The 26,482-nt window shown below is 36.5% G+C and overlaps 1 protein-coding gene across 1 annotated transcript; it reads left to right on the forward strand.

Annotated features, from left to right (window-relative positions):
- Window positions 1-2,240: 2,240 nt before the first annotated feature.
- Window positions 2,241-26,108, forward strand: LOC140144084 (cytidine monophosphate-N-acetylneuraminic acid hydroxylase-like). The gene is made up of 15 exons (XM_072165920.1): window positions 2,241-2,407; window positions 3,022-3,113; window positions 4,303-4,412; window positions 9,056-9,246; window positions 10,617-10,764; window positions 11,395-11,476; window positions 11,857-11,994; window positions 12,384-12,519; window positions 15,370-15,507; window positions 17,167-17,214; window positions 22,905-23,031; window positions 24,521-24,643; window positions 25,095-25,210; window positions 25,642-25,769; window positions 25,925-26,108. The coding sequence occupies exons 1-15, from the start codon at window positions 2,241-2,243 to the stop codon at window positions 26,092-26,094; spliced, it is 1,914 nt and encodes a 637-aa protein (XP_072022021.1). The 3' UTR covers window positions 26,095-26,108.
- Window positions 26,109-26,482: the final 374 nt, after the last annotated feature.

Genomic DNA, 26,482 nt, shown 5'->3' on the forward strand with positions numbered 1-26,482 from the left:
CCAACCCATCAGCGCTATCATACCGATAGCAGCTGTTAATGCCTTGCATAGTTTAGACATAAAAAAAGTCTTTCTCAAGTTTCTTTGGCATGTAAGTGTCAGTCTTTGGGGATTAGTCAATACACATGACAGTAAAGTGATTAGCAGAATGTCCTGGGAGGTTGGAACGTTTTGCTACTGGTGTATTTCTGTTAAGGCGAGCATCAGCATAATGCTCCTCAGTCTGGTTTCCAAGCTACGACCTAGGAGCTCCTTACTACTACTATCTTTTAAAATATGATTAAGAGCCAGTCTCCTTTATTATGTACCCAAATCAGGGGGGTTGTGATACAAAAAAAATAGAATTTTCTCTAAATAATAATTTTGGTACATATTAACACCAACAACAGTCATGTAAAATATGAGCGTGCACAGCGCCCTCGTTCAGCTTTAAAAAATTCTTGAAATTTCAGCCTCTCTGAGGCTTACTTGCAAATGGTAAACTTTGGAGGTGCGTAACATCATGCGCCATCATTATCCCAACCTGCATTTGGCATTTTTTGTACCAAATGGTTACATTACAAAAACCAAGAAAAAATGTTGGGATCTTGATGGCGCACAAAATCAGCAAATTCAATGATTTGATGAAAAGCGCCCTTGTGCAAACTTCAAAATAGGATCGACCGCTTATACATTTCCCCTAATGCTTTCTGAAATCAATCTAAAGATATTGTCCATAATGCAAAAAATTTAAAAGGTGTGTGTGGCCTTATTTGTTGTACACATCTAGACCAATTTATAGCATCACAGTTTTTTTTATGCTCCCGGGTCACCAAACGAGTTTAATACCATGTACTGATAATAAAATAACCACAGTTTCAAAACGGAACCATATTGGGTTAAATTTGTTTTTAATAGATCTAATCCTACACATTATGACACCACATTGAATCCAATGTGACCTCAAGAAGTAAAGTTACAAGCAATTGAATAGACAAAGGTCCCGTTTTAAAAGTGACAAACTGGTCTATACAAGGCGCAAAATATCCCATCAAGCGCAACAAAGCAGTTTCGTTAATGAAGCTTTATTTCATCATCATCAGTCGGCTGCGGAGCAGGCGACTACAAGCTTTCTCCAACTAGTGCGATCTTGGGCAAGCGAAACAATTTTGTTTGGCTGCAGCATCCCTTCAGTATCTCCCAGGAGGTGCTGGACATACTGTAAGTACAGTGTGCGCGGCCGTCCCTGTTTCCTCTTCCCATGTGGTGGAATATAAAGCGCATATTCTTTCACAGGCTCGCCATCTTCAAGACGCAGTATATGGCCGAGAAATTTGAGTTGATGAATCTTGACTCTGGCAACCAGTGGAGTGGTGTTGGTCAGGTTGTAGATGGTTTCATTTGGAATCCGATCCACACGCTTGATGTTTAACATGACTCTGTAGCAAGATGTTGCAAATGCATTGATCTTGTTTTTTTATGTCCTTGGTAATTACCCATGACTCGCACCCGTACAGAAAGACTGTAACACACGTTGTCTGAAACAGCTTGATGTTTGTTTCGATTGGCAGGAATGGGCTTCTCCAAAGGCGTTCCAGTTTCCAGAAAGCTGCCCAGGCTAGTGCTTTTCTTCTTTTTAGGTCTCCAACACTAGAGCCCATCTTGGAACCCAAATACTTGAAGTCTGTGACATGGTTGATGGTACTACCATAGACTTCAAGTGCTGGTTGGGCATTACAGTTTGCAGTCATATATTCTGTCTTAAAGCAGTTTTTCTTTCAATTTTTACTCCTCAGTACTTTTCATAACTCTTAGGCCTATTCTATTTGTTCCTTTGTTTCAGTTTTCTTTTGTTCCTTTTGTTTTACCACTCACCACTCTCAATCCAGATGTTTAAACCGTGGAGTTTTGAATAGGCCAGACTGTCACTTTTAAAACCGGACCTTCGTCCAATAAAATGCTTGTAACTTTGCTTCTTGAAGTCACATTGGCTTTAATAGGGTATCATAATGTGCCGGATTAGAATTTACCAAAATATGGTTGAGTTTTAAAATAGGCATGATCAAATAGGCCTTTTCAATCGTGAAGTTTGAAGCTGCATTTGATATGTGCATTATTGTAATGCGCTTTGAGATTTTATATTGTAATGCGCTAATATGAGAAATAAATAAAAAATATTATTAGTAGTAGTAGTAAATGAAATAAATTTCACATAATTCTTTATTTGCCTTTTAAAGTTCACCTACTTAACACATGCGTGCATGGAGATCAACTTCAATGGTACCATCATGTTCACAGATCCTTGGTTGACTGGTCCAGCTTTTGCCAGAGGGTGGTGGCTCCTTCATGAACCTCCTGCAGATTGGTTAGACAGGCTTGAGAAGGCAGATTTCATCTATATTAGCCACTTACATTCAGACCATCTGAGGTAAGTTTTTTATAAGTTGTGCCTTCCTCGTCCAACACATTTTACAGATTTGTACAATCGGCCGTTTTTTAATAATGGCCATTATTTAAGGGGGGTTGAGATGTTTAAATGATATAGGGATGGTTATTCTGTAAGGGTAATAAATGATATATAAAGCCAGAAGAAAGCTTCTATTTTTTCATTACCCCTGTATGGGGGTGAGTTGGCGTAGCGTTTCTAATATCTTCAGACAATGAGACAACTTTACGTGCATTTAGTTTCCTATCCATATACGCTCTCGCGTGTTTTCTCCAGTCCGGATTCCTCCTGTATCTAAAACGGGACGTTGTTACCTTGACAGCTTGTCTCCATAAAAAAACAATATATTGGGAAAATGACACAAATGGTTCGAGTAACTGATAAGTACCCAACCCAAATGCCTCCGTAAGAAGACGTGGAAAAAGTGATAGCCACCATATCCTGTGGTATTACTATTCAACCTAGAATTTAGAGACGGGCTGCTTTTATGGTACATTTGTTAGGTCTCAATGTAAGACATAATGTGAAACAAACCCGACCAACCACCGTTAATTAATGCTCTTTTCCACAATCATTTTACCCGTTGCATGCACTAGCGTTATGAAATGTACTAAACATGGATGGAAACTAGATGCCAAAACCATGAGATATGTTAACCCACCTGACAGTTTTATCCAAGAACAGCTAGGTAAGTAAAACAGAGAAATTTGATTTAAAGATTAACCTTAACCATAGTAAATTTAACAGAATCTTACATGACAAAAACCACTGCGTATACATGCATCCCACGTGATGGAAAGAGGATAATGCCCTAAGTCATTATATACGCACTGCTTCGTTGTCCGTACCAGCGAAACACCCGTGGTTACTGATCGACGATGTACTGCTTGAAACACGAGGGGCCCCGAGGGGTCGAAGTCAGGGGTACTGAGCAACTCCTGTTTTCATCGAAACAAAATATGCTCGCACACACCCTAAGTTAAGTACCTTTTTGCCGCCACACCTTCATCGTTGTGCACTTGCTCATTATATACACCAGGCACAAAAAGAAACTCGTCAGTTATAGTTATCCTTGCTGTTCAACAACCTGATAATTTTGGATTATTCTGAAATATACATTTTATTATTTGGACTTTGCTTTCTCATTTGACACCATGTTCGTGCATATCGAACAAGAATTGACCAATATACGCGCCTCCAAGCCCTCAAACCCCAAAAACAAAAGTTGCAATTTTAACGATTCAATTGTGCTTGTTACATTATGTGCTTTATTGATTGGCCCGTGGTGCTTGTGTGCAATACAACGACGTGTTCCCAATCGTTGAAATTGCAACTTTTTATTTTGGGGTTTGACGGTTTGGAGGCGCATATCTTGGTCAATTCGTGCTCGATATGCACGAACAGGGTGTCAAATGAGAAAGCAAAGCCCAATTAACAAAATGTATATTTCAGATTAATCCAAAATGATCAGGTTGTTGAACAGCAAGGATGACTATAACTGGCAGGTTTCTTTTTGTGCCTGGTGTATATCGCCTAGTAGTTTTGGTCAGCAAAATGAACATTAATCTCAGATTATTTGCCGTAAAGTTCGACAAAAAAACATGCCATCAGAACACTTCACTTTAGATTCCAGACCTACACTCCATGGGGCATCGAATTCATGTGCAATTTATATTGGTGTCCATTATCTGCAATTCTTTCCTCTTTGACCTGCTCCTGTACCTACAATTTGTATTCATTGTTCACATAAACAAAAATAAACCCCTTTTAAGAATCAAACACTGAATTGCTGTATATAAGTGGTCTTTTCTGATATTTTTTTTTCTTTTTGCACGTTTTATACTTTTTTTATTTTGCTTTTTTTTCTCATCATATAGTGGCGGAGATAGACGATCAGGAACGGTTAAGTCTAGTTGAATTGCGTCCACCTCAACCCTGGCAATACAATTCACGCGTACCTCAACCTCTTGAAGAAGGTGAAGTTAAGGTGCGTGCTTTATATATAATATACAGTAAGCCAAAAAATTAAGGTACCAGTTGTGTTCACCTCCTGTATATCCTAAACAAAGACAGATATGTCATAATTGGATCCTGCAGCCAATAGCTGCATCTTTTAGCTCGAATTTAAGACCTCATTCGTTGAAATTGTTCAAGAAACAAAACCCAAGGAAGATACCAATGTAAAAGTTGCAGTTTGCTGCATTAAATGCCCTATTGATTTGTACACAAAGCGTTCGTGAACAAGAGAACTAGCGCCGCGTTTTCATTGATTAACACGTTAAAACTAGCGTCGTGGTTTCAACGATTAGAACACAAAAGTGCAGCTTTTGATTTCGTTTCTTCATTAGGTTTTAGATCACCGTTTCTTTAATTATCAACCAATTGCAACAAATAAGGTCTTTAAAAATCCGAGCTAAAGAGTACAGGTATTGGCTGTTTGTTTTAATTTCGACATATTTGTCTTTATTTGGGATATACAGGGGTGAACACAACTGGTAACTTAATTTGTTGGCTTAATGTATGTGTACTAATGGTAGGTATGTCACAGTGGCTGCTCAATTATTCTGCCACAACGGTAATGAAAAGCGCGCGCATCAAAGTTGTTCAATTTTGGCACACATCCATGTCGAAAATTAATTTCCTCATATGTGCTCCCAGTTGTTTGAATTTTTAATATATGGTGTGTGAAACCTTTCTTTGACTACCATCGGGTTTTCAAAAAATATATGTTGCTTCGTTTAAGAGCTACTACCTGTTTTTATGGATTGTTGAAGATCCCTCATAAATCAATAAATATAGACTTTTAAAAATAAAAAAACCTACCACCATTTAGCTGAAATAATAATCTTTCTTAGCATGTAAATTATTTTCGTCGACAACGAATGGCACACTTGAGGAAAACGAGTTGAAATATAATATTATCAAAGTGAATTTAGGGGAGTAATATTACAAACCACAATAGCTCTAGGCCATTGTGCGTGTCCAAGGCCACGCCATTTTTGTATACACGGTAGAGTGGAATGGCGGTTCCTTTTACCGTTTGCCCTCCCATGTTAATCCAGATAACAAAATGTTAATTTAAAGTCTCATTGCAAATGAATTTTTATATTTACTTTCCGCATTTGGCTTTGAGCAATGGTGACACATACCATGTTTACAGAAAAAATAAAATTCTATTCCAGACACCGTCAAAATGTCAAACTTTGCATTTTTTGTATTATATTAAAGTAAACAACTGCAGTTTCTTTATTCAACATCATAAAAGGTTCATACTTGTCAAATCTATGATGAATGAAAAGACTTTCATCAAATATTGAAAAAACCCAAAATTACTCATGCCTAATTTACATAATAATATCATGAATACATAATTAGCTGTAATTAGCTCATTTGCAGAAGTAATTACTTTTTGTGTATTTTTTTTTCAATTGAAAGAACTTTGTATACATATGTTTGCAAAAAAACCGCACCCTGATACCATGTACGGTTTTCTATTGGCATCAATGTTGCATATTAATTAGCTGAACTTAATACTTTTTTCATCTTTAATTTGTCTGCAGATTGGCCGAAATTGCTAAAATATTATATTTGGTTAATTTATTATAATTATTTAATGATACATTTTTAACTTTTGTTTTCTTTGACGAAGTCAAAAAAGATAGGCATTTATCCTGTGGTACTTGAAATAACGCTGCTTTTTCAAGCAAGCGTCAAAATAAACATTTTTGTGATTATAGCCATTTGTGGCAGATTTCCATTCCATTTATGAGCATCCTAAAATTGACACTACATCACAATGCATTGACCGATTTTAATTCCGTTTTTTGATTTTTGATGCTTTAATGAAGCTTATTCATGTAGAAACATTAAATAACGTGTTTTTGCTGCGCTTATTTTTGAGGTGATATGCCTACTAATGGGTTCACAAGTTCTAAATTTCTCAATATATTAAAATTTGTTTAATTAAACATAGGAAAGAGCAAGGTACACCAACTCGATGTGGGGAAACAAGTAAAATACAGATTAGACAGTATACAGGGGGACAAAAACAGCAAATGTAGGCATAAGAAATAGGCAGTTCGATTGTTCGATAGCCAAAAATTACCAGGTCCAAGGCTCACAGAATTGCTAAACCTGCAAAAACAGCAAGGAGGCCTACACCTACAGTATGAAAGCCACATCTGAGTTGACACATCAAACATGTACATGTGGGTCCAGTAGTGAATGCAAGTAAGATCGATAGGGCTAATAGATACACTGGCATGTTAATCTTTAACATTTAAGCCAAATGGTTGGGTTGTCTTAAGTTTAGAGATCAAGTGGAATGCTCACCTTTGGAATGCTCTACCTGGTTCAATTATCTCTAACCAGAATCGGCTGAGCTTCAAACGGGAGGTTAACAACTATCTTGGCGCCAACCCATCAGCGCTATCATACCGATAGCAGCTGTTAATGCCTTGCATAGTTTAGACATAAAAAAAGTCTTTCTCAAGTTTCTTTGGCATGTAAGTGTCAGTCTTTGGGGATTAGTCAATACACATGACAGTAAAGTGATTAGCAGAATGTCCTGGGAGGTTGGAACGTTTTGCTACTGGTGTATTTCTGTTAAGGCGAGCATCAGCATAATGCTCCTCAGTCTGGTTTCCAAGCTACGACCTAGGAGCTCCTTACTACTACTATCTTTTAAAATATGATTAAGAGCCAGTCTCCTTTATTATGTACCCAAATCAGGGGGGTTGTGATACACAAAAAAATAGAATTTTCTCTAAATAATAATTTTGGTACATATTAACACCAACAACAGTCATGTAAAATATGAGCGTGCACAGCGCCCTCGTTCAGCTTTAAAAATTCTTGAAATTTCAGCCTCTCTGAGGCTTACTTGCAAATGGTAACCTTTGGATGTGCGTAACATCATGCGCCATCATTATCCCAACCTGCATTTGGCATTTTTTGTACCAAATGGTTACATTACAAAACCAAGAAAAATGTTGGGATCTTGATGGCGCACAAAATCAGCAAATTCAATGATTTGATGAAAAGCGCCCTTGTGCAAACTTCAAAATAGGATCGACCGCTTATACATTTCCCCTAATGCTTTCTGAAATCAATCTAAAGATATTGTCCATAATGCAAAAAATTTAAAAAGGTGTGTGTGGCCTTATTTGTTGTACACATCTAGACCAATTTATAGCATCACAGTTTTTTTTTATGCTCCCGGGTCACCAAACGAGTTTAATACCATGTACTGATAATAAAATAACCACAGTTTCAAAACGGAACCATATTGGGGTTAAATTTGTTTTTTAATAGATCTAATCCTACACATTATGACACCACATTGAATCCAATGTGACCTCAAGAAGTAAAGTTACAAGCAATTGAATAGACAAAGGTCCCGTTTTAAAAGTGACAAACTGGTCTATACAAGGCGCAAAATATCCCATCAAGCGCAACAAAGCAGTTTCGTTAATGAAGCTTTATTTCATCATCATCAGTCGGCTGCGGAGCAGGCGACTACAAGCTTTCTCCAACTAGTGCGATCTTGGGCAAGCGAAACAATTTTGTTTGGCTGCAGCATCCCTTCAGTATCTCCCAGGAGGTGCTGGACATACTGTAAGTACAGTGTGCGCGGCCGTCCCTGTTTCCTCTTCCCATGTGGTGGAATATAAAGCGCATATTCTTTCACAGGCTCGCCATCTTCAAGACGCAGTATATGGCCGAGAAATTTGAGTTGATGAATCTTGACTCTGGCAACCAGTGGAGTGGTGTTGGTCAGGTTGTAGATGGTTTCATTTGGAATCCGATCCACACGCTTGATGTTTAACATGACTCTGTAGCAAGATGTTGCAAATGCATTGATCTTGTTTCTTTATGTCCTTGGTAATTACCCATGACTCGCACCCGTACAGAAAGACTGTAACACACGTTGTCTGAAACAGCTTGATGTTTGTTTCGATTGGCAGGAATGGGCTTCTCCAAAGGCGTTCCAGTTTCCAGAAAGCTGCCCAGGCTAGTGCTTTTCTTCTTTTAGGTCTCCAACACTAGAGCCCATCTTGGAACCCAAATACTTGAAGTCTGTGATATGGTTGATGGTACTACCATAGACTTCAAGTGCTGGTTGGGCATTACAGTTTGCAGTCATATATTCTGTCTTAAAGCAGTTTTTCTTTCAATTTTTACTCCTCAGTACTTTTCATAACTCTTAGGCCTATTCTATGTGTTCCTTTGTTTCAGTTTTCTTTTGTTCCTTTTGTTTTACCACTCACCACTCTCAATCCAGATGTTTAAACCGTGGAGTTTTGAATAGGCCAGACTGTCACTTTTAAAACCGGACCTTCGTCCAATAAAATGCTTGTAACTTTGCTTCTTGAAGTCACATTGGCTTTAATAGGGTATCATAATGTGCCGGATTAGAATTTACCAAAATATGGTTGAGTTTTAAAATAGGCATGATCAAATAGGCCTTTTCAATCGTGAAGTTTGAAGCTGCATTTGATATGTGCATTATTGTAATGCGCTTTGAGATTTTATATTGTAATGCGCTATATGAGAAATAAATAAAAAATATTATTAGTAGTAGTAGTAAATGAAATAAATTTCACATAATTCTTTATTTGCCTTTTAAAGTTCACCTACTTAACACATGCGTGCATGGAGATCAACTTCAATGGTACCATCATGTTCACAGATCCTTGGTTGACTGGTCCAGCTTTTGCCAGAGGGTGGTGGCTCCTTCATGAACCTCCTGCAGATTGGTTAGACAGGCTTGAGAAGGCAGATTTCATCTATATTAGCCACTTACATTCAGACCATCTGAGGTAAGTTTTTTATAAGTTGTGACAACGGAGAGGGAAGTAAAGTTAATTTCGGTGGATTCCTTTGATCTCCACAGTTCTGGAACCAAGGTCCGGCAATGTCCAAGATCCTCTCTACACACGGGGAACCCCTGGTCCACCATAGTCCTGTATACTATGTTTTCACTATCCTAGCTGCTATACTAGTGGTTTGCAAATGGTCTTCTAAGTTGACCGTAAGCTCCACTCTCGGAGATCACTTGAGCAAGCTACCCGGTCCACTCAGTCAGATAACACACTATGTTAGTGCAGCAAAAATCACCAGTTCGTTGATGGAGATTTTTCTGTCTGTATCTTCTTTAAGTCTACGAAATAGTCAAGCACTATTGGGTTTCACTACCGCCTTTGCCTTCTCTCAAACACACAAGAACTCGAACCGGTATATTACTTTACATTATTACCGGCAATGGTAATGTTTGCCCAATGGTAATAGTTTCACAGAGTTACCTGCTATTATAGCTCTACACTGTTGTCAAAATCATTTATATAATGTGTTACTCTTCTAGAATACTTATCCACTAATTATAACATATTACATCATTTAACTAAATATACCTCATTCGCCCATTACCTCAACGCAAGCCAATCTGAACCATACGCATAATTATGTAGATCTTCTTAGGTATGCTTCTGCAATAGCGCCACCACTTAATATACCAGAAACGTCTATGTAGCTTTAAATGAATCTCTTGTTTACTTTACTCATTAGCATTTTCCATTGAATTTCTAGAATAATCCTGTACAAACCAATGGACAGAAATATCAGAACAAGTGAAACTAATGTCTGATGACAAAATATATAACTTTTAATTAATATTATGGATTTTGTTTTTTTTTGGGGGGGGGCACGTCTCTATTAATAACCTCATGAATATACGTGATTTGCTTAATTCAATTTGAACTACAAGGACACAAACGCACGTTCTTGAAAACGTACAATGATACAGAAGTACTCGCTATGTACAATGACATCGTTGTGTGATGTGTTCCCCTTTCGAACAATTTACACGAGAGCTAGTCGCTGTATTTTGACATTGTATGATTGCACTAGTGTGATTGGTCGCTTGCGGTATTTCTTTAATCGCTTATAAAGTTTAAATTGTATTATATTTTCAAATTTCGAGAAAGGAACTATCATGCAGACGGAATTAAAAAGATGAAAATTACCGATTATGAATAAGGCTATTGACTTTGCATCAGTTATGGGCCCCTCTGGCTATACGTTGGTTCCAAAGCAAAATTTTTTCACAATACCCTCAAAACAACTGATGTACAGTCATTATCCTCTAATCACCTAATCAGCTTAGTTTGCTTGATCTTGTAATCATCCACAGTTATCCAACCCTTGAGTTGCTTACCAAGAGAAATCCAAATATCCCCATCTATGTTGGCGACACCGCCATGCCAGTTTTTGTCAAGCTGAAGGACAGCGGCGTGATACTCAACAATATCAATGTCCTGAGATTTGGATTATGGCATGAAGTAAGTTAATCAAGACAACAATAAACAAACTAGTACCATCCATGGTAAATTTAACATTTGCATTATTTCAAATTATATCGGCTGACAGATTTAACAAATGATTATTTTGTGAGAGTATCAAGATAGTTTACAAGTTCTTTTGAACACCACCGGAATTGTTTGTATGCTCCCCTGGAATCTTGATGTGGTGGGTCTTTGGGAGCTGACGGCGTACCGATAAAAGGGGGTCTTTTGGAGCTGCGAACAAGTAAAATGGGGACTTTTGGAGCTGCGAACAGTCCAAATCAAGGGTCTTTCTTAGCTTTCAGAGCTGAGCATACCCGCATGGTCATTTGTGTTGAGTGTGCCCCCCGGATTTGAACAAAGATCATAATGTAAACACTATGCAAAGTTACAGTATCATTACCCATTATTGAAGCAAGGGAGTTTTAAAGGAAGGTACAAAGTAAGGATGTTTTACATTATACTTAAAAGGTACTACAATATGAAATGTGTTAATTCTTTATTATTATTATTATTATTATTATTATTATTATTATTATTATATTATTATTATTATTATTATTATTATTATTATTATTATTATTATTATTATTATTATTATTATTATTATTATTATTATTATATCAGATAAATGAAGACTTACGCTTTATGATAATGATGGATGGTGTACATCCGGATATGGACACATGCCTATTGGTTGACTACAAAGGTAAAGTGGTATAGAGTCAAGAGATATCTTCGAGTCACTTCCGGTCACATTTGGCGGAGGCGACCTATTTAACGTTTAGCCATTCAATTATTTTATTGACTTTTCACCCGCGTAAGTTGGGGGGAGGGGCGATTTTTGGCGGCCCATTCAGAAATTTTACCCCCTCATAATTATTGCACATCCCCTTAAAATAAACACCATCTGAGAAGTAACATATTGTAAGGTTTAGTGCAGGTATTTCCTTAGTGCATCAACATTATGTTACATGAAAACTCTTGACCACATAACCTTTATTATAGATATGGGTTGAAATGAACAAGAAAATATTATAAAGAAAACCACTTCGAATGTTAACATCATTTATATTTGACTTCATACAGGTCATCTGATACTTAACACAGTTGACTGTACCAATCCTAATGGTGGTCGATTACCACATGGAGTAGATATTATGCTGAGTGACTTTGCCGGCGGTGCCTCGGGGTTCCCCATGACTTTCTCTGGAGGAAAGTACACAGGTAATACATGACACCAGCTGGTCAATTTTTTTTTATATTTTGAGATAGCTAGCAAGTATTGTATGACGGGATGCGATTTTGCATTCACTGTCAGGTAACCACCATCGGTGTGTGATAGTGCAGGGTGTATCAAAATGACTGGTACCCATAATATTATATTCTAGTGATTACGGACAAATTACCACAACCAAGCGCTGTTGGTGTTTTTACGCAGGGCTGAGTTAAATAACCCATTGGTGCCATTCAACTTATCAGGCAAAACCTACAAGGGCTAGGCTTTAAAACATATATTGACTAATGACCAGAACCAGATATTCCAACCAGAGACTGGCCGAATGTCCCAGCCATAGTTATATGGTAAAGTTGCTATTAATGTTTTCCCGTAACAGAGACATGGAAGAAACAGTTCATCAAACGAGAGAGGAACAAGTTACTATACTACAAGACCCAAGTGATTCGAGATGTAGCACCCAAAGTCTACTGTCCATTTGCAGGATATTTTGTAGAGGCTCATCCATCAGACAAGTAAAGTATAGCATTTATTTATGAAGATTTTCAAAATAATGTTTCCCATCATGTATATCAGGAAATTGCATTAAAGAGCGGTTAGGGAAGAAGTTATGAGTTTTTATAATTTAAAATGTTAGAAAAGGTTGCCATAAACCTTTAAATACTGGATATATATTAGGGTACATATTGTTTAATAACATAAAAAAAACACATTTGAATATATGAATACAAAACCCACCCAAGTCCATACGTTGGCCAAATTGAGTTAAGCATGGGAATTTGTTGCTATACATAGGCCTGTCATATGTATGAAAGAACAACTCAAATTCATCATCTGTGTCTATTGAGCATGTGAGAAATAGCATGTATGAAAGAACTACCCAATTCCGTGATTTGAGCCTTGTAACACATTGATTGAAATCCAGTATGTATAAAAGTCCACTTGTAACACATTCATTGCTGGAGAGTGACTTTTGAAAAAAATGGGTTTAATAAACGAAAGTGTGTGGTTGATATTACATGGCAGAATGCTTATCAACATTATACATACCTGTGTGCTTTATTTTGTATTATCTTACTAATGGTAATCTCATTCCAACGTTGTTGTCTTTGTATGTGATTCAAAAAACCACCCAAGTCCAAAATTTAAAATGAACCCTACAAAGTCCCTGAAATGATAATCGTCATACTGTATACAGTTTAATCCACTCATTTGCACGTAAAACTTCCCATATTGACCAGGTAAATCTAACTTAAGGAATTGCACAGAAGGAGTTGAAAATTTCTCAGTTTGCTGACGATTCAACATGTTTTTTGGATGGTTCCCCTGATTCTTTTGTGAATTTGTTTGAGAATGTGAACAAATTTTCTAATTGTTCCGGTTGCAAGATTAATTTATCCAAATCAGAAGCACTCTGGATTGGTGCAAAAAAGGAGTTCTTACACTTCCCGTTGTCAGATAAAGGTCTTTCTTGGAAAACAAACCAATTTAAAACATTAGGCATCCACTTTTCCTTGAATATTGATTCTATGTTTGATCTTAATTTTAAAGTTTAAGCTTAAACAAATTGAGGGTACTTTAAATTGTTGGCGTTCTAGAAACCTTTTAATGATAGAAAAAATCTGTGTTATTAAGTCCCTTCTCCTGCCTCAACTTTTATTTTTATTTTCAGTCTTGTCTATCAAAATTCCTAAATCATTTTTTAAACAACTTGAGAAATTGTTTTTCAAATTCATTTGGAATGGGGGTAATGATAGAGTGAAAAGAAAATGCTTGTGCAATGATTATTCATTATGTGGTCTTTGTATGATTGATCCTTATAATTTTGCCATTGCACAGAAAATGACTTGGGTTAAACTTTTGCTTGACAATGACTATAAGTCTTTGTGGAAATCTATTGAGTTAACAAAAATGGATGATTTGTATGGTGATATGCTGTGGCATTCATATACTCCTGAAAGAGTGTTAAAACATTTACAGAGTTCTCAATTAGCTGATTCACTTAGAACGTGGTATTATTATAGAGAAAGTGCTGTTAAGTTATTGTTTGATGTTAGTTTTTTAAGACCTTGGAGCTTGTCAGTCCTTATGGTATAATAAAAATATTAGATCAAAATCAAAACAGTATTTTTTTACAAAGAATGGTGGGACAGTGGTATTTTGTTTGTTAATGACTTAATTAATCCACCTCTTCCTGATTTTAAGCTTTTTGAAGAATTAGTCCTTGATTTTGATATTTCGCGCCGAGGTAGACAAAAGTATACTTTTTTAATGAAAAATATTCCCAGATCATGGTTCGATAATCCAACCGCTGAAATTACTCATACTATTGTTTTTGATCGTATTGTAGAAGATCTTTTCAGAAATACAAAAGTTCCCAAGTACACATATTCTGTTATGAATGAAAAGTGTATTCCTGAAAAGCGTATGAGTGATTGGAGTGAGTTGGTGGATGATCTTGAAGCAAGTTGTGATTATTGCGAGGATTGGGAAATAATTCACCTTAATAATTTAAAATGTTCTATTGACACTCGTCTCCGTTCATTTTATTTCAAAATATTTCACAAGGCTATCGCCTTCAATGACTTTCTTTTTAAGATCAAAAGAAAGGATTCCCCAAATTGTTCCTTTTGTGATAAGATGTCTGAGACAACTGTTCATGTGTTTTGTGACTGTGAAGTTGTTAAACCAATTTGGAATGAGCTTATTTCTGTAATTGTTATCAAACATGATATTGATTTTTCCTGTTCAAAATTTAATAAAATGTTTGGTGTCCCAGGTGATAAATTCCTTACCCATTTATTCCTGATTTTAAAATATTATATTTATATTTGCAAATTTCAAAATAAAAAGCCAACTTTTATTGGATTTAGAGCCCATGTTAAATTTAATAGGGAAACAGAATACTTTATTGCTAAGGGTAAAGACAAGCTTTCTGCTCATATCCGTAAATGGAGATTTGATTTGTAATTTTAGCTGTATCTATTTCATAAAGTTTTGAAGGCTGCATGATCTATGATATGAGGTATGCTATGATTTTTCAACATTTGTTGCTGGATTGTATCATTGATGTTAAATTTGTGCTATTTTTTGTTTTTTGTGATCTGTTGTGATTTTTTTTTTGATTGCTTTGTAATTCTTTTTTGTGTGATATCTTGTAAAAATAAAAAACACAGAAACATAAAAAAAACTTAAGGAATTAAAATGATACACAGGTTTTTCTCTCAAAATCACTTCCCATGGACTTGGGTGGGTTTTCTATTCATGTATTCATTTGTTAAAGTTGCTGCTAAAATACAAACATACAAAATTGTGTGTGTGTGTGTTTTTCGTTTTATTGTATTTATTGTTTTACTCTTTCATAGGTATATTAAGACCACAAACACGAAGAATGACCCAGCAGCCTTGAATCAAATGATCTCCAAATATTCACCAGAAATCAGGACATGGACACCGCAACCAGGAGCAGTGCTAGATTTACAGAAAGTCATACAAGGAGACGAGTAAGGCTTGCCTCATCAAAATCATTTTCGGCCTCAAATGTGTCGTAAAGCAATGTTGTCTGTAAAACACCCACATTTCATTAAAGAGGGTCTGTTAACAACATAAATTTTGACAACAAAGGTATCATATTTAGTAAGCAGATAATGTAAAACACGGTAAATCATACTGCACTGCTTGGGACCACATTGGATTGAATATAGGCACATGATATAAAATTATCAATACCTTCTCCCATGCATGTATAGAAGAGGATAAAAAAGTCAGAAGAGATAGTTCTGATCCCGTAAAATCCTGTTGTTTTAACATAGCCCCTCCCAATCCCAGCGCAATTTTTGGAAGCTTTTTTTTTTTTTTTTTTGGTGTTTATTCCAAATAATGTATAATACATAGACATCATAATAGTAGAGCACTGTTGAAATTGCAATCGGTTAAGGTGGTACTACACCCAATTTTGTGCCTATTTTGGCACTTTTCTAAAAAATTATAGCGCATTGGTGACAAGTAAGATATAGGGGCAAGGACTACAACTACTGCACTGCAAATTTTATTTCAGCACAGACAACAGATGTGGAGTTATTTGCTAACATTTAAATTTTGGTTTATACGAAGGTCATGAAAAGGGTTTAGATGAAAAAAAAAAAAAATACAAAAAACAACAACACTACACTAACATTCAACAAATTTGCCAACGTGTTATTGTAAACTTTGTTTGGCAAACATTTTGACAAAATGTTTTGCAACCTTTAAATAGCATTTTGTTATAAGGCTTTGTATTCTTAAATTTTTCAAAAACGTTTTGAAACATTATTGAAACGTTTTACACCCTTTATACCGTAAAACCCCGTCTACAAGCATATAGTGTGCTTCTGATGAAAGCTACATTAATCTAGTCGCCATTATGGAGTTTGAGCAAATAAATTACGGATCCAAGCATATACAAACAAGTATTATTTTAAGACCGATCTATTGTATTGGTATATCAACGCTTGCTTCGAGTTAATTAAGCTTTTATAGTTAGTTTTAAAAATAAAGTTTGCTATTATGTAATTCGTTATTCGATTTGAAATCCACACCCACTGAGTAAGTGATTGTCTTCCACAGAAGCAGTGTGAGTTTCAAATAGAATAGACAATAGACAACTTCCATGTGAAATACTCACCCCAATTGTGGACGGTTTGAAGCCATATACATGATGGGATTCATTTGAAAAACATACTTCCTGTGTAGAAGACTTTTAAGTTAAAACTCTTCACAAGTTAAAACTCTTCACACGTTAAAACTCTTCACAAGTTAATGCTCTGCATGCTAGCCATGCCCTTCATCAACGGAAAAAGTTCAAGTTTTGAAATATTTTCTCAAACTATCAAGAGCTATCTTAAGAACTGCTGAATCAATACTAGGCTTGTTTGTACTCATTTTAATGCATTTTTCATGCTGATTCCAAATATGGTCATGAAATTTTACATTTCTGAAATTTTTGAATTTCAAATTTTTTTTTGAAACTTGTCGTCTGCAGTCGACACCCGCGTGAAGAGAGTTTAGTTAAAACTCTTCACAAGGTTATGGCAGGTGTCATAACAGTATATCTACAAAAATAGCCCATTACACCAATAATTGGTTGTCATTATAAGGCTTTTTTTGTTTTTGTTTTTTTACAGATATTTCATCATCCCACCTCCACCTGGTACCAAGGTTTTCAAAGAAAGGTAAGTTAATCTATAATTTGGGCAACGAGCAGTGCCTGGCCCTTTTAACATCTCCTTTATCAGCCAGAGGATGATTTAAGTACTACCCACCACACCACTGGGTTTACTGTGCAGCAGTGGAGCAGTGTGAGTAACATGACACCACTGTTTTGCTATGCTGCATAGAAGTGCATGGTTAAATTTGAATTTGTACAGTTATATTTACATAAAAAACGCTGTGAAGATGCTGGTCGATTAGGTGTGAATTATCCTTTAAACACACATCACTTCAATGGGATTTGAAAAGTAAAGTGGCAGTTGAAACTCTAGTGATAACACTTTCGCAGTGCCTCAAGGAAGAACAGATGATTAATTGTGTTTTCAACTGATTGAATGTCCCTGGTTAAAGAAGAAATAAAACAAACAAACAAAAGTGCATGATGGGGCTTCCTTAAATCATCATCTGTTTATCAGCCTTATTTCATTTCCGTCTTCAGGGGCCAATAAAACATCGTCCACACTGTCCACCCGCTTGCTACGCCCCCGCATCATAATACTAATCACAGAGTGTCAGTCCGTCCGTCCGTCCGTCCGTCCGCTATCGCGTTCGCGCGGTGCGATATCGCGATCGTGCGGTGCGATATCGCATGCTCGCGGTGTGTTATCGCGGAGTATCAACGGGAGTGTGCGCAGAGTGCCGCATCGCGCATCGAAAAGCATTACAGTGTGACTAACAGGTGCATCTCATCGGACCAATAGGCCTGTACTATTTTCAAGACATGATTAACAAAAAAACCATCAGTTAATATAACCCGTTTGCGTTCACATTTCTCCCGATTGAATTGACGGCCTACATCCAAACACTAGGTACTAGAATTTCGGGGTATTTTTGGGTCCTCCAATGTGGTAGCCTTGATTCAAGCCGTAGTGCATTTTAAGATAATGGTATTTATCTTCATTTGACTTCTACTATTATACCACATGCTTCTTTCTAGTTTGCACAAACGCCTTGATCATAAGCTAATTAGATTAACCCACCCCTGTATTGAAGGAATAGGTGTGCTTCAGAAAATCAGAGCATCCAATCAGGTTTCAGTTTACCATGATTGGGTAGTTCCATTATATCTGTGGGTATAGAATGCACATCATTACACTATTATACACATTGTTGCCTTTGTTGTAGACTCTATTTAACGATACTGTTTACATCTAATCACAGTATATTCATATCTTGAAAACACTGAAACACCCTGTGCATTTCTTTCTTTCAACCTTTTCATTCATTCATTCATTTCATTCATTCATTCATTCATTTTATTTTTTCATCATCATCAATACATACATAATCAGCATAACAGATATAAACAATGTTGAAAATAATGATGTGGTGAGGTAGATGCATTACAAAGCCAAAGGCCTGAAAGACAATGCATCACCTTTACATTAAATAATATATAAGTTTAGATATTTACACAAGAAAGAAAGAAAAATCAGTATAAAAACAGAAAAAAAAGAGACAACACGGAACCCATCTTGAATATCACGTATATGGTCAATTCCAGCCAAAGCGGGACAAAATTCTCTCTATGTTAACTTTTTACTTTAAAATGTTATTAATAAAGGAAACCACGTTATTGATGGAGCATATCATGTCACGTCCAATGTGCTCTCTTTGAGCATATAGGCCTTTACTAGCAAGTCATACCAGGGGACAAGTTATGATAGCTTAACTGAATTGGCGTTACCCACGAATTCAAAGATAAAGCACCATATATGTCATTGAATGTCCTTCAATCAAAATGAAATTATTACCGTTAGAAAGAGGTTTACATGATCTATCATCGTATGTAAAACGATTGAATTCCACCAAAGTTTGTGGACTCCAGAGGTCATTAAGTCAATTTGGATAATAATTTTGTTACCCGCGTATCAAAAATAAAATGATCGTTCTGAAAAATGTCAAGTGAATATGCCATAAATGATTACATCATGAAATGTAGTTTCGTACTATAATTATGAGGTCCAAGTGAGTATTTTATACAAATACATTTTACCCATAAAATTCCACAAAATCAAATTTGACGTTACCCACGTATCAAATGTTACCCACGAGTCCAGCAAATATAATTGCCATAACTTAATGTATCATTTAATGACCTTGGACACTGAATTTAGTTTGACAAGCGCTTAAAATTGTAAATCGTATAAATATGTTCACCGCTTCAAAAAAAATCTACGACGGTTTAAACTTTTGATACCCACGAATCCCGAATAGATGCTTACCTTGAAAAACAAGGAGAATGTTTATTTTAATCTAAATCAGCACATAGTCAAGCCATGGGTATTCTATAATTTTTATAGTACTTATAGTTTATGCACCTAAGAAACGCAAACCCCAAACGGTACTATAGTACTTATAGCTTTACCCACGAATTCGGCGTTACCCACGAATCCAAGGATTTACTCATAAATTAGATGTTTCTTATTCTTCTTAACATTTTGAAAACATGCGAAATAGGTTCCAAAACAACCCTGTTTAATAGCGTCCTCTTGAAGGTATACTGAAGCTGTATCGTGAGGTTTTGATTGATTATCCTAAATTACCATTTTTTTGGGTGCATGCAATTGCTTAGAGAAACGGGAATCATTGAAACACAATGGAGGAATAACCACATGATGATTTCCAACCTTCTGTAAAATTTTCTATTTTGCCGCTTACCAATATATACCTTCAAATAATATGTGTTACCCACGAACATTTTGGTTACCCACGAATCCCTACTAAAATTATAGTTAACAATGTCTTGATAATGTTTTAGTTCATAGGAACCATTAAACACGATTCAATAGAATATTGCTGCATAAAATATGGAATGATTTTACTTAAAATAATAATATAAAACTGTTTGCTATGTCTTTTTGAATTTGGCAACTTCATTATTTTCAAAATTTATACCCAAAATGCCATAATGATAAATTCTAAATATTCCATATAGTTTGTATTGAAATTAAAATTCATTTTAGTGCCATTGTAGCCTGAATTATTGACATACGGAAAAGTAATTTTTATTTTTATTAAAAAATTAATAGGAATTTGCCCATTTTCAGACGCTGTTACCCCACGAATCCATCCGAGGTCCTCATCCTGCGACGAGATACAAAATCTAACTTTATATTTCTATAAAGCATTTATTCTAATCTTTCGAATTAATGCAGTAATGTTAAATGACAGCCACTTTGGAAAGAGGTCGAAGAATTGACACAATCTTACCTGTACACCTGGTTCTTTCTTAAAATGTGTAATAACCAAAATATTTCTTTAAAGATATATGTAATAAAATTCTATTTTACGTTCAAAGTCTTCACCGATATCTAGTGTGTATGGGACACAAGTAAAATATTGAAAGATATTAAAGAAAGTGAAATTTTATGGCGTACAACAGGTGAAAAAGGCTTAAATTCGTGGGTAACATGCATATGCGCATTCAACACTTTATTTGGTCTAGCAAGAAAAGTTATTTTTCAATCCGATGGCACTTCCACCTGATGATTCACTAGATATGATCTTCTCATTTGTTAAGTCTAGCATTGAAAAGGAATACATTTTTAAAATGGCCCCCAGAGAGAATTTTGTCCCGCTTTGGCTGGAATTGACCATATACATTAACCAGGCAAATTTTTTTTTAAAGTGTTTAAATGAACAACTTCAGTAACTTGTACAATAGAGTAAAAACATAATTATTACATGAATGCGATAATCAAGAGTTAGTGATCACCTTTAACGATTCTAATAATACCAGTTTTGAATTTGGAGATGCAATTTGCTTCGTGAAGATTTTCACGATTAGAAGTTTCATAATACCACAATTTAGTACATTATTACACACATAGATATGGAATTGCCCAAGGTGTGAGGTAAGACAGTGACTGCGATGATGTAAAATGAGCTGGATCATTATGTAATCAATTAGCTTTCTTACAAGTCCTTTCTAAATGGCTTCAAATTTCTTTGCTTTTTCAAAATAAGTAACAAAATCAGTGATAAATGAAAGTTGCTGTTCAAATTGAACTTGTAAGGGTCTTTGGGTGACAGATCAAATGGAAAAATAAGGGGTCTTTGGGTGACAGAGCATGTGTTCGTAAAAAATATGGGGTCTTTGGGTGACAGCGATGCTGAAAAAGGGGTCTTAACAGCCCTACATACGCGTCACCTCCAAAGTTGGAGTGCCCCCCCCTGGGGAACAGCAAGAACTCCCTGAAGGCAGGTCACTATTAAACAGCCAACAGGGGAGGGAGGACTTTTAAAATATCACACCAATTAATCTTAGGGATTAGATTAATTAGTAAAGATTATTTTAGGCTCTGTATATAGGGTATAGGCCTACAGCATGAGACAGGAAAGTGAGAGTTCTGTGGTATATACCAGTGGCTTGAATACTTAGTACTTTGGTATAGGCCTAGTAGTATGCTAGTTCTTTTAGCATGTTTAATGGGAGGGAGGACATGTTTAAGAACCGGGCTTGGTCATAGAGTGACAGGGAAAAAGAAAAAAAAAGAATAAGATATCATATCACAGAGACATCAGGTCCGAAAGGGCTTGAACAGCACCCGGGGGGGCACTTCAATTTGAAATGGATATAGGTGTAGGGCTGGCATTTTCGCACCCAGGGGCATTCGGTGAGAGCAAAATGTAAAAAATATGGGGTCATTGGGTGAGAGCATGATTTTTGGCAGTCGGTGAGAGCAAAATGTAAAAAATATGGGGTCATTGGGTGAGAACATGACCTTTTTTTTAAACGGAATCTTTGGGTGAGAACCGAACCACGGCCACAGAAACCTCAAAAATCGAATTTCTAGTTCTAAATGGCTTCAAATTTATTTGCTTTTTCAAAATAAGTAACAAAATCAGTGATAAATGAAAGTTGCTGTTCAAATTGAACTTGTAAGGGTCTTTGAGTGACAGATCAAATGGAAAAATAAGGGTCTTTGGGTGACAGAGCATGTGATCGTAAAAAAATTATGGGGTCTTTGGGTGACAGCGATGCTGAAAAAGGGGGTCTTAACAGCCCTACATACGCGTCACCTCCAAAGTTGAGTGCCCCCCCGGGGAACAGCAAGAACTCCCTGAAGGCAGGTCACTATTAAACAGCCAACATGGGAGGGAGGACTTTTAAAATATCACACCAATTAATCTTAGGGATTACATTAATTAGTAAAGATTATTTTAGGCTCTGTATATAGGGTATAGGCCTACAGCATGAGACAGGAAAGTGAGAGTTCTGCGGTATATACCAGTGGCTTGAATACTTAGTACTTTGGTATAGGCCTATTAGTATGCTAGTTCTTTTAGCATGTTTAATGGGAGGGAGGACATGTTTAAGAACCGGGGCTTGGTCATAGAGTGACAAGGGTCATAGCTGAAAAAAGAATAAGATATCATATCACAGAGACATCAGGTCCGAAAGGGCTTGAGCAAGTCTACCAATGTGGTAGCAGGGCAGGGCTTGAAAGAGGCGAACGGTGGGTTTTCAGATTATGGGTACCAAAGTAAGCGTCAGAGCTCACAAAACAGAGCATAAAGTTGTGTCTTAATCATTGATAGGCCTATCACGAGAACCGCGAAATCTAGTGTTACATATTTCCACGTGTGTCGATTCCTCTTGAAGCTTATATTTGTGTTTGTTGTCTTTAATTTTGTTTTCCTCAATTAGTTGGAATTTTGAGAAGTATCTTGATGAAATCAACAGCACAGTCGATGAAGAGATCTTCGCTTACCCAGAATGGATCTCGGTCTACTACAATTGGTGTGGTTTCCATAGTTACAATCTTGTCATTAGGGTAAGTTCCATCACAAAGCAGCTGCGTAATTTAAGCGGGAGTGACCTGCTTTTAATGAGGTAGAACAACTGAGTACCGACTCCACCTTGCTAACATGTCGCCCATGGAGGGCAAACTTATAAACGGATAATAGAGACCTTAAGAAATGAAGTTAGAAACCATCCTGCCATTAAAGCCGCTTGAAGTTAAAGTTAACGCGAGAATCTATAGTGTGCCGTAAATTATGATGAAATTACGTCATAATTAAGAACAATAGTTTGGATATTTCCACATAGACTACATAATTACCACTTATGTATTATCTAGTTAATAGACCAATTATTGGAAATCTAATTTGGTTTGGGTAAAAAACATGCCACATGTTGCTGAAAATTACTGATTGAATTAGATCAAAATATTTTTTGTTCCAAACGTCACACTTGGTATATGCTTTTGTGTGTGCTCATGACGTACACCAAATCAGCTTGCGGAACCAAGTTTTGGCTTCGACTTCAACGCCAAGGGGATTAAGTTCCCGTAAAATGGCCTGATTTCAACTTTTCATTTTGGGGTTTGAGAGTTTGGAGGCGCATATCTTGGTCAATTCTTGCTCAATGTTCACGAACAGGGTGTCAAATGAGAAAGAAAAGTCCAATGAACAAAATGTATATTTCAGAATAAAACAAAATTATCAAGTTATTGAACAGCAAGGATGAATATAACTGACGAGTTTCTTTTTGTGAGTGGTGTAGGTTTATTCATGTGCGCTCCTGCCTTGAACCCTATCAGCGATTACCTAAATCTGAAAACAAAGTCATCAAATATTTGAATTTTATAAAGAGGATTGTTGTGCTAACATACGCTGCAAGCGGGAAGACCGAACACAGCAACAAAGGGTATAAGATTACATTGTGGTCAACGTTTTGGGTAGTTTGTCACTACGGACACTTGTAGCTGTGTGCAATCAGTGGCGTAGATTTCTTTTTGACATTGGGGGGGATGAAGTTGGAAAAAAATCTTGAAGTATAGTCAATCCAGCACCCTTTGGCGAAAGAATTAGTTGATGATATAAATGCGCGCGAAGCGCGCGAAAAGTTTTGCTATTTTGAAGCTAAACTGATGAAATATGGTGTAAAAGTAGATTAAATGCGCGCGAAGCGCGTGAAAATTTGCACTTTTGGGGCTAAAATGGGCAAATCTGAGGTTAATTTGGTCAGAAACCCATTATCAGGCGTCAACATTGGGGGGGATGATTGTATGGACCATCCCCCCCTGGCAAAATATTGGGGGGGGGGATAAATCCCCCCCATCCCCTCCGGGATCTACGCCTATGTGTGCAATTAAAATGAGGTTCATAATAATCAACCAATAATTTGTACATATAGAAAATACCTACTGACAATATTGTATTGACTTATCCTTCACTTCTAAGCCACTGATACGCATTTGAATCTTTACTGATTTCGCTGGGATCACTGACAGAGCCTTTTAATTGATTTTCTTTTGTCAGATGATAGAGACAGATGATAACTTTGATGCAATCGAAGGTGGTTATGATTTCTTGGTGGATTTTCAAGGTACAACGCCAATATACCCAACGGAAAGACCTGCAAGAGTACACAACTACTTGGAGGTATGTATCAAAGCTGATAAGGAACACTTTCTGGATACTTTTTCATAAAAGTAGCATTTTTTAAGTATATCATAATCTTTTTAATTATAATTTATATATTGCCTGCACGTTTTCTGGAAATATCCGGGCATCCGGAACCTTGGCCAAAATACGGAAATGTCATTGTTGTGTTCATAAACAGGACAAAATACAGTTTTAAGAGACGGCGTTGTAAGCCTATTTGCCGGGTAAGCGTCCCTTATAAATGTTCGATGCAGTGTCATTGTCCCTATGCAGCAGAAAAACTGCGACACACTACGTACAAGCTCCCTCACTGTAACCTTTGTTAAATTGACACGTGTATTCTTTCCATAAGACTTTATAACGCAATGTCAATCCAGAGATCAAATAACGACATTGGTATCATTGTTTTTGGGGTGTTTTTTTTTCTTTCTTTTTTTTTTTTTGGTAGATGAAAAATCGAATAGGAGTTCACAGGCAAACTGTCCTACATGGAATGTTCTGGGATAACTTGTACATTGGTTTCAACAACCGCATCTCCAGAGAACCTGATACATTTCACTATCGGTAGGTGTATTTATAGTGATGTACTTCTGTACTACAAGTACTAACATGAACAAACATAACACTGACGGTGAGCATGCTGACAGCGATCAGCCAAATTGATAATAAAATAATAAACGTTTTCAACGTTTTCTTTCTGATTAATGGGATATGGATGATTGTAAATATGTCCAAAAGTGGGTAAACTTTGACGTAACATGGGTGGTTGTTTGCACTACATGTACAAACCCTAGAACCTCTCAAACTCAAATCTTGTCTTCTTTAAAGAATGCTTTGGAAGGAGTACATTCAGTACACTCAATCAAACCCTTACTAAGCAAACTAATCTATTTAAGCCATTTTGACCAGTTTAAACAAATGTGTGCTCTTTGTTGCCTAGTTTACATTAACTGCAATAACATAGTGTTCATCATTTCCCATTGATTTCCAATCAGATTCTGGAATCATATGCAAATCTTGTTACCACGTGACCCACCTGATTGGAAGAAGTTCCTTGAAGAGAAAAAGAGTACGGAAGCACCCAGGAAAGATGTGTGGAAGCCTGACCCAGCACTTATACAAGGTAGGAAAATCTCGTTATGCATCTTCACACCATCAGATTCCCAGAAACAATTCCAAAGGTCCAAACCTCTTCAGATTGCATTTTATGGCTACCCTGTATAAAGATGTCATAAATAAATATTAAAAGTTAATTTCGTGTTGTACATTCACCTGCAGGTAAATCAATTACAGCCAACACTAGCAGTGACTCCATCCATACTACAGACTCATCATCATTACCAAGCCATTCCTCAGCTTCATCTGTAATGCACAACCTTAAATGGATCGTCCCAGCTGTTGGTGCTGCTGCTCTAGCCATTGGACTTGCAATATGGATACTGGAGTAACTATTTAATTAAGTTAAAAGCCTTTGCAGTTCCCATGGAAGTCATAACCTTAATCTTCCACACGGGTATTGTGAATTTTGAAATGGTTACCCGAATAAGTGACCCCATTTGAAACATTTACCCATATGTGTGAGATTAAGGAATTTACGATTTAGCTATTGAAATCTAGGCCTATCAGTGGCGTAACTGGGGGGGTCACATTTGGGTTAAAAGGTTAGTTATCATTGAATTGGGGCATTTTTTGTACCCATATGTGACATGATCAAGGGGAATGAGTCGGATGTCGCTAATATAGTTTTTTAGATATTGGCAAAAACAGTGTTCAAATTGATAAATTGCTCATAAATCGGTAACCAAATGTCCGATTTTGATGGGATTTGCATCAAAA

This window comes from Amphiura filiformis, unplaced genomic scaffold, assembly GCF_039555335.1.
Source record: "Amphiura filiformis unplaced genomic scaffold, Afil_fr2py scaffold_39, whole genome shotgun sequence".
Lineage (NCBI taxonomy): Eukaryota > Metazoa > Echinodermata > Ophiuroidea > Amphilepidida > Amphiuridae > Amphiura > Amphiura filiformis.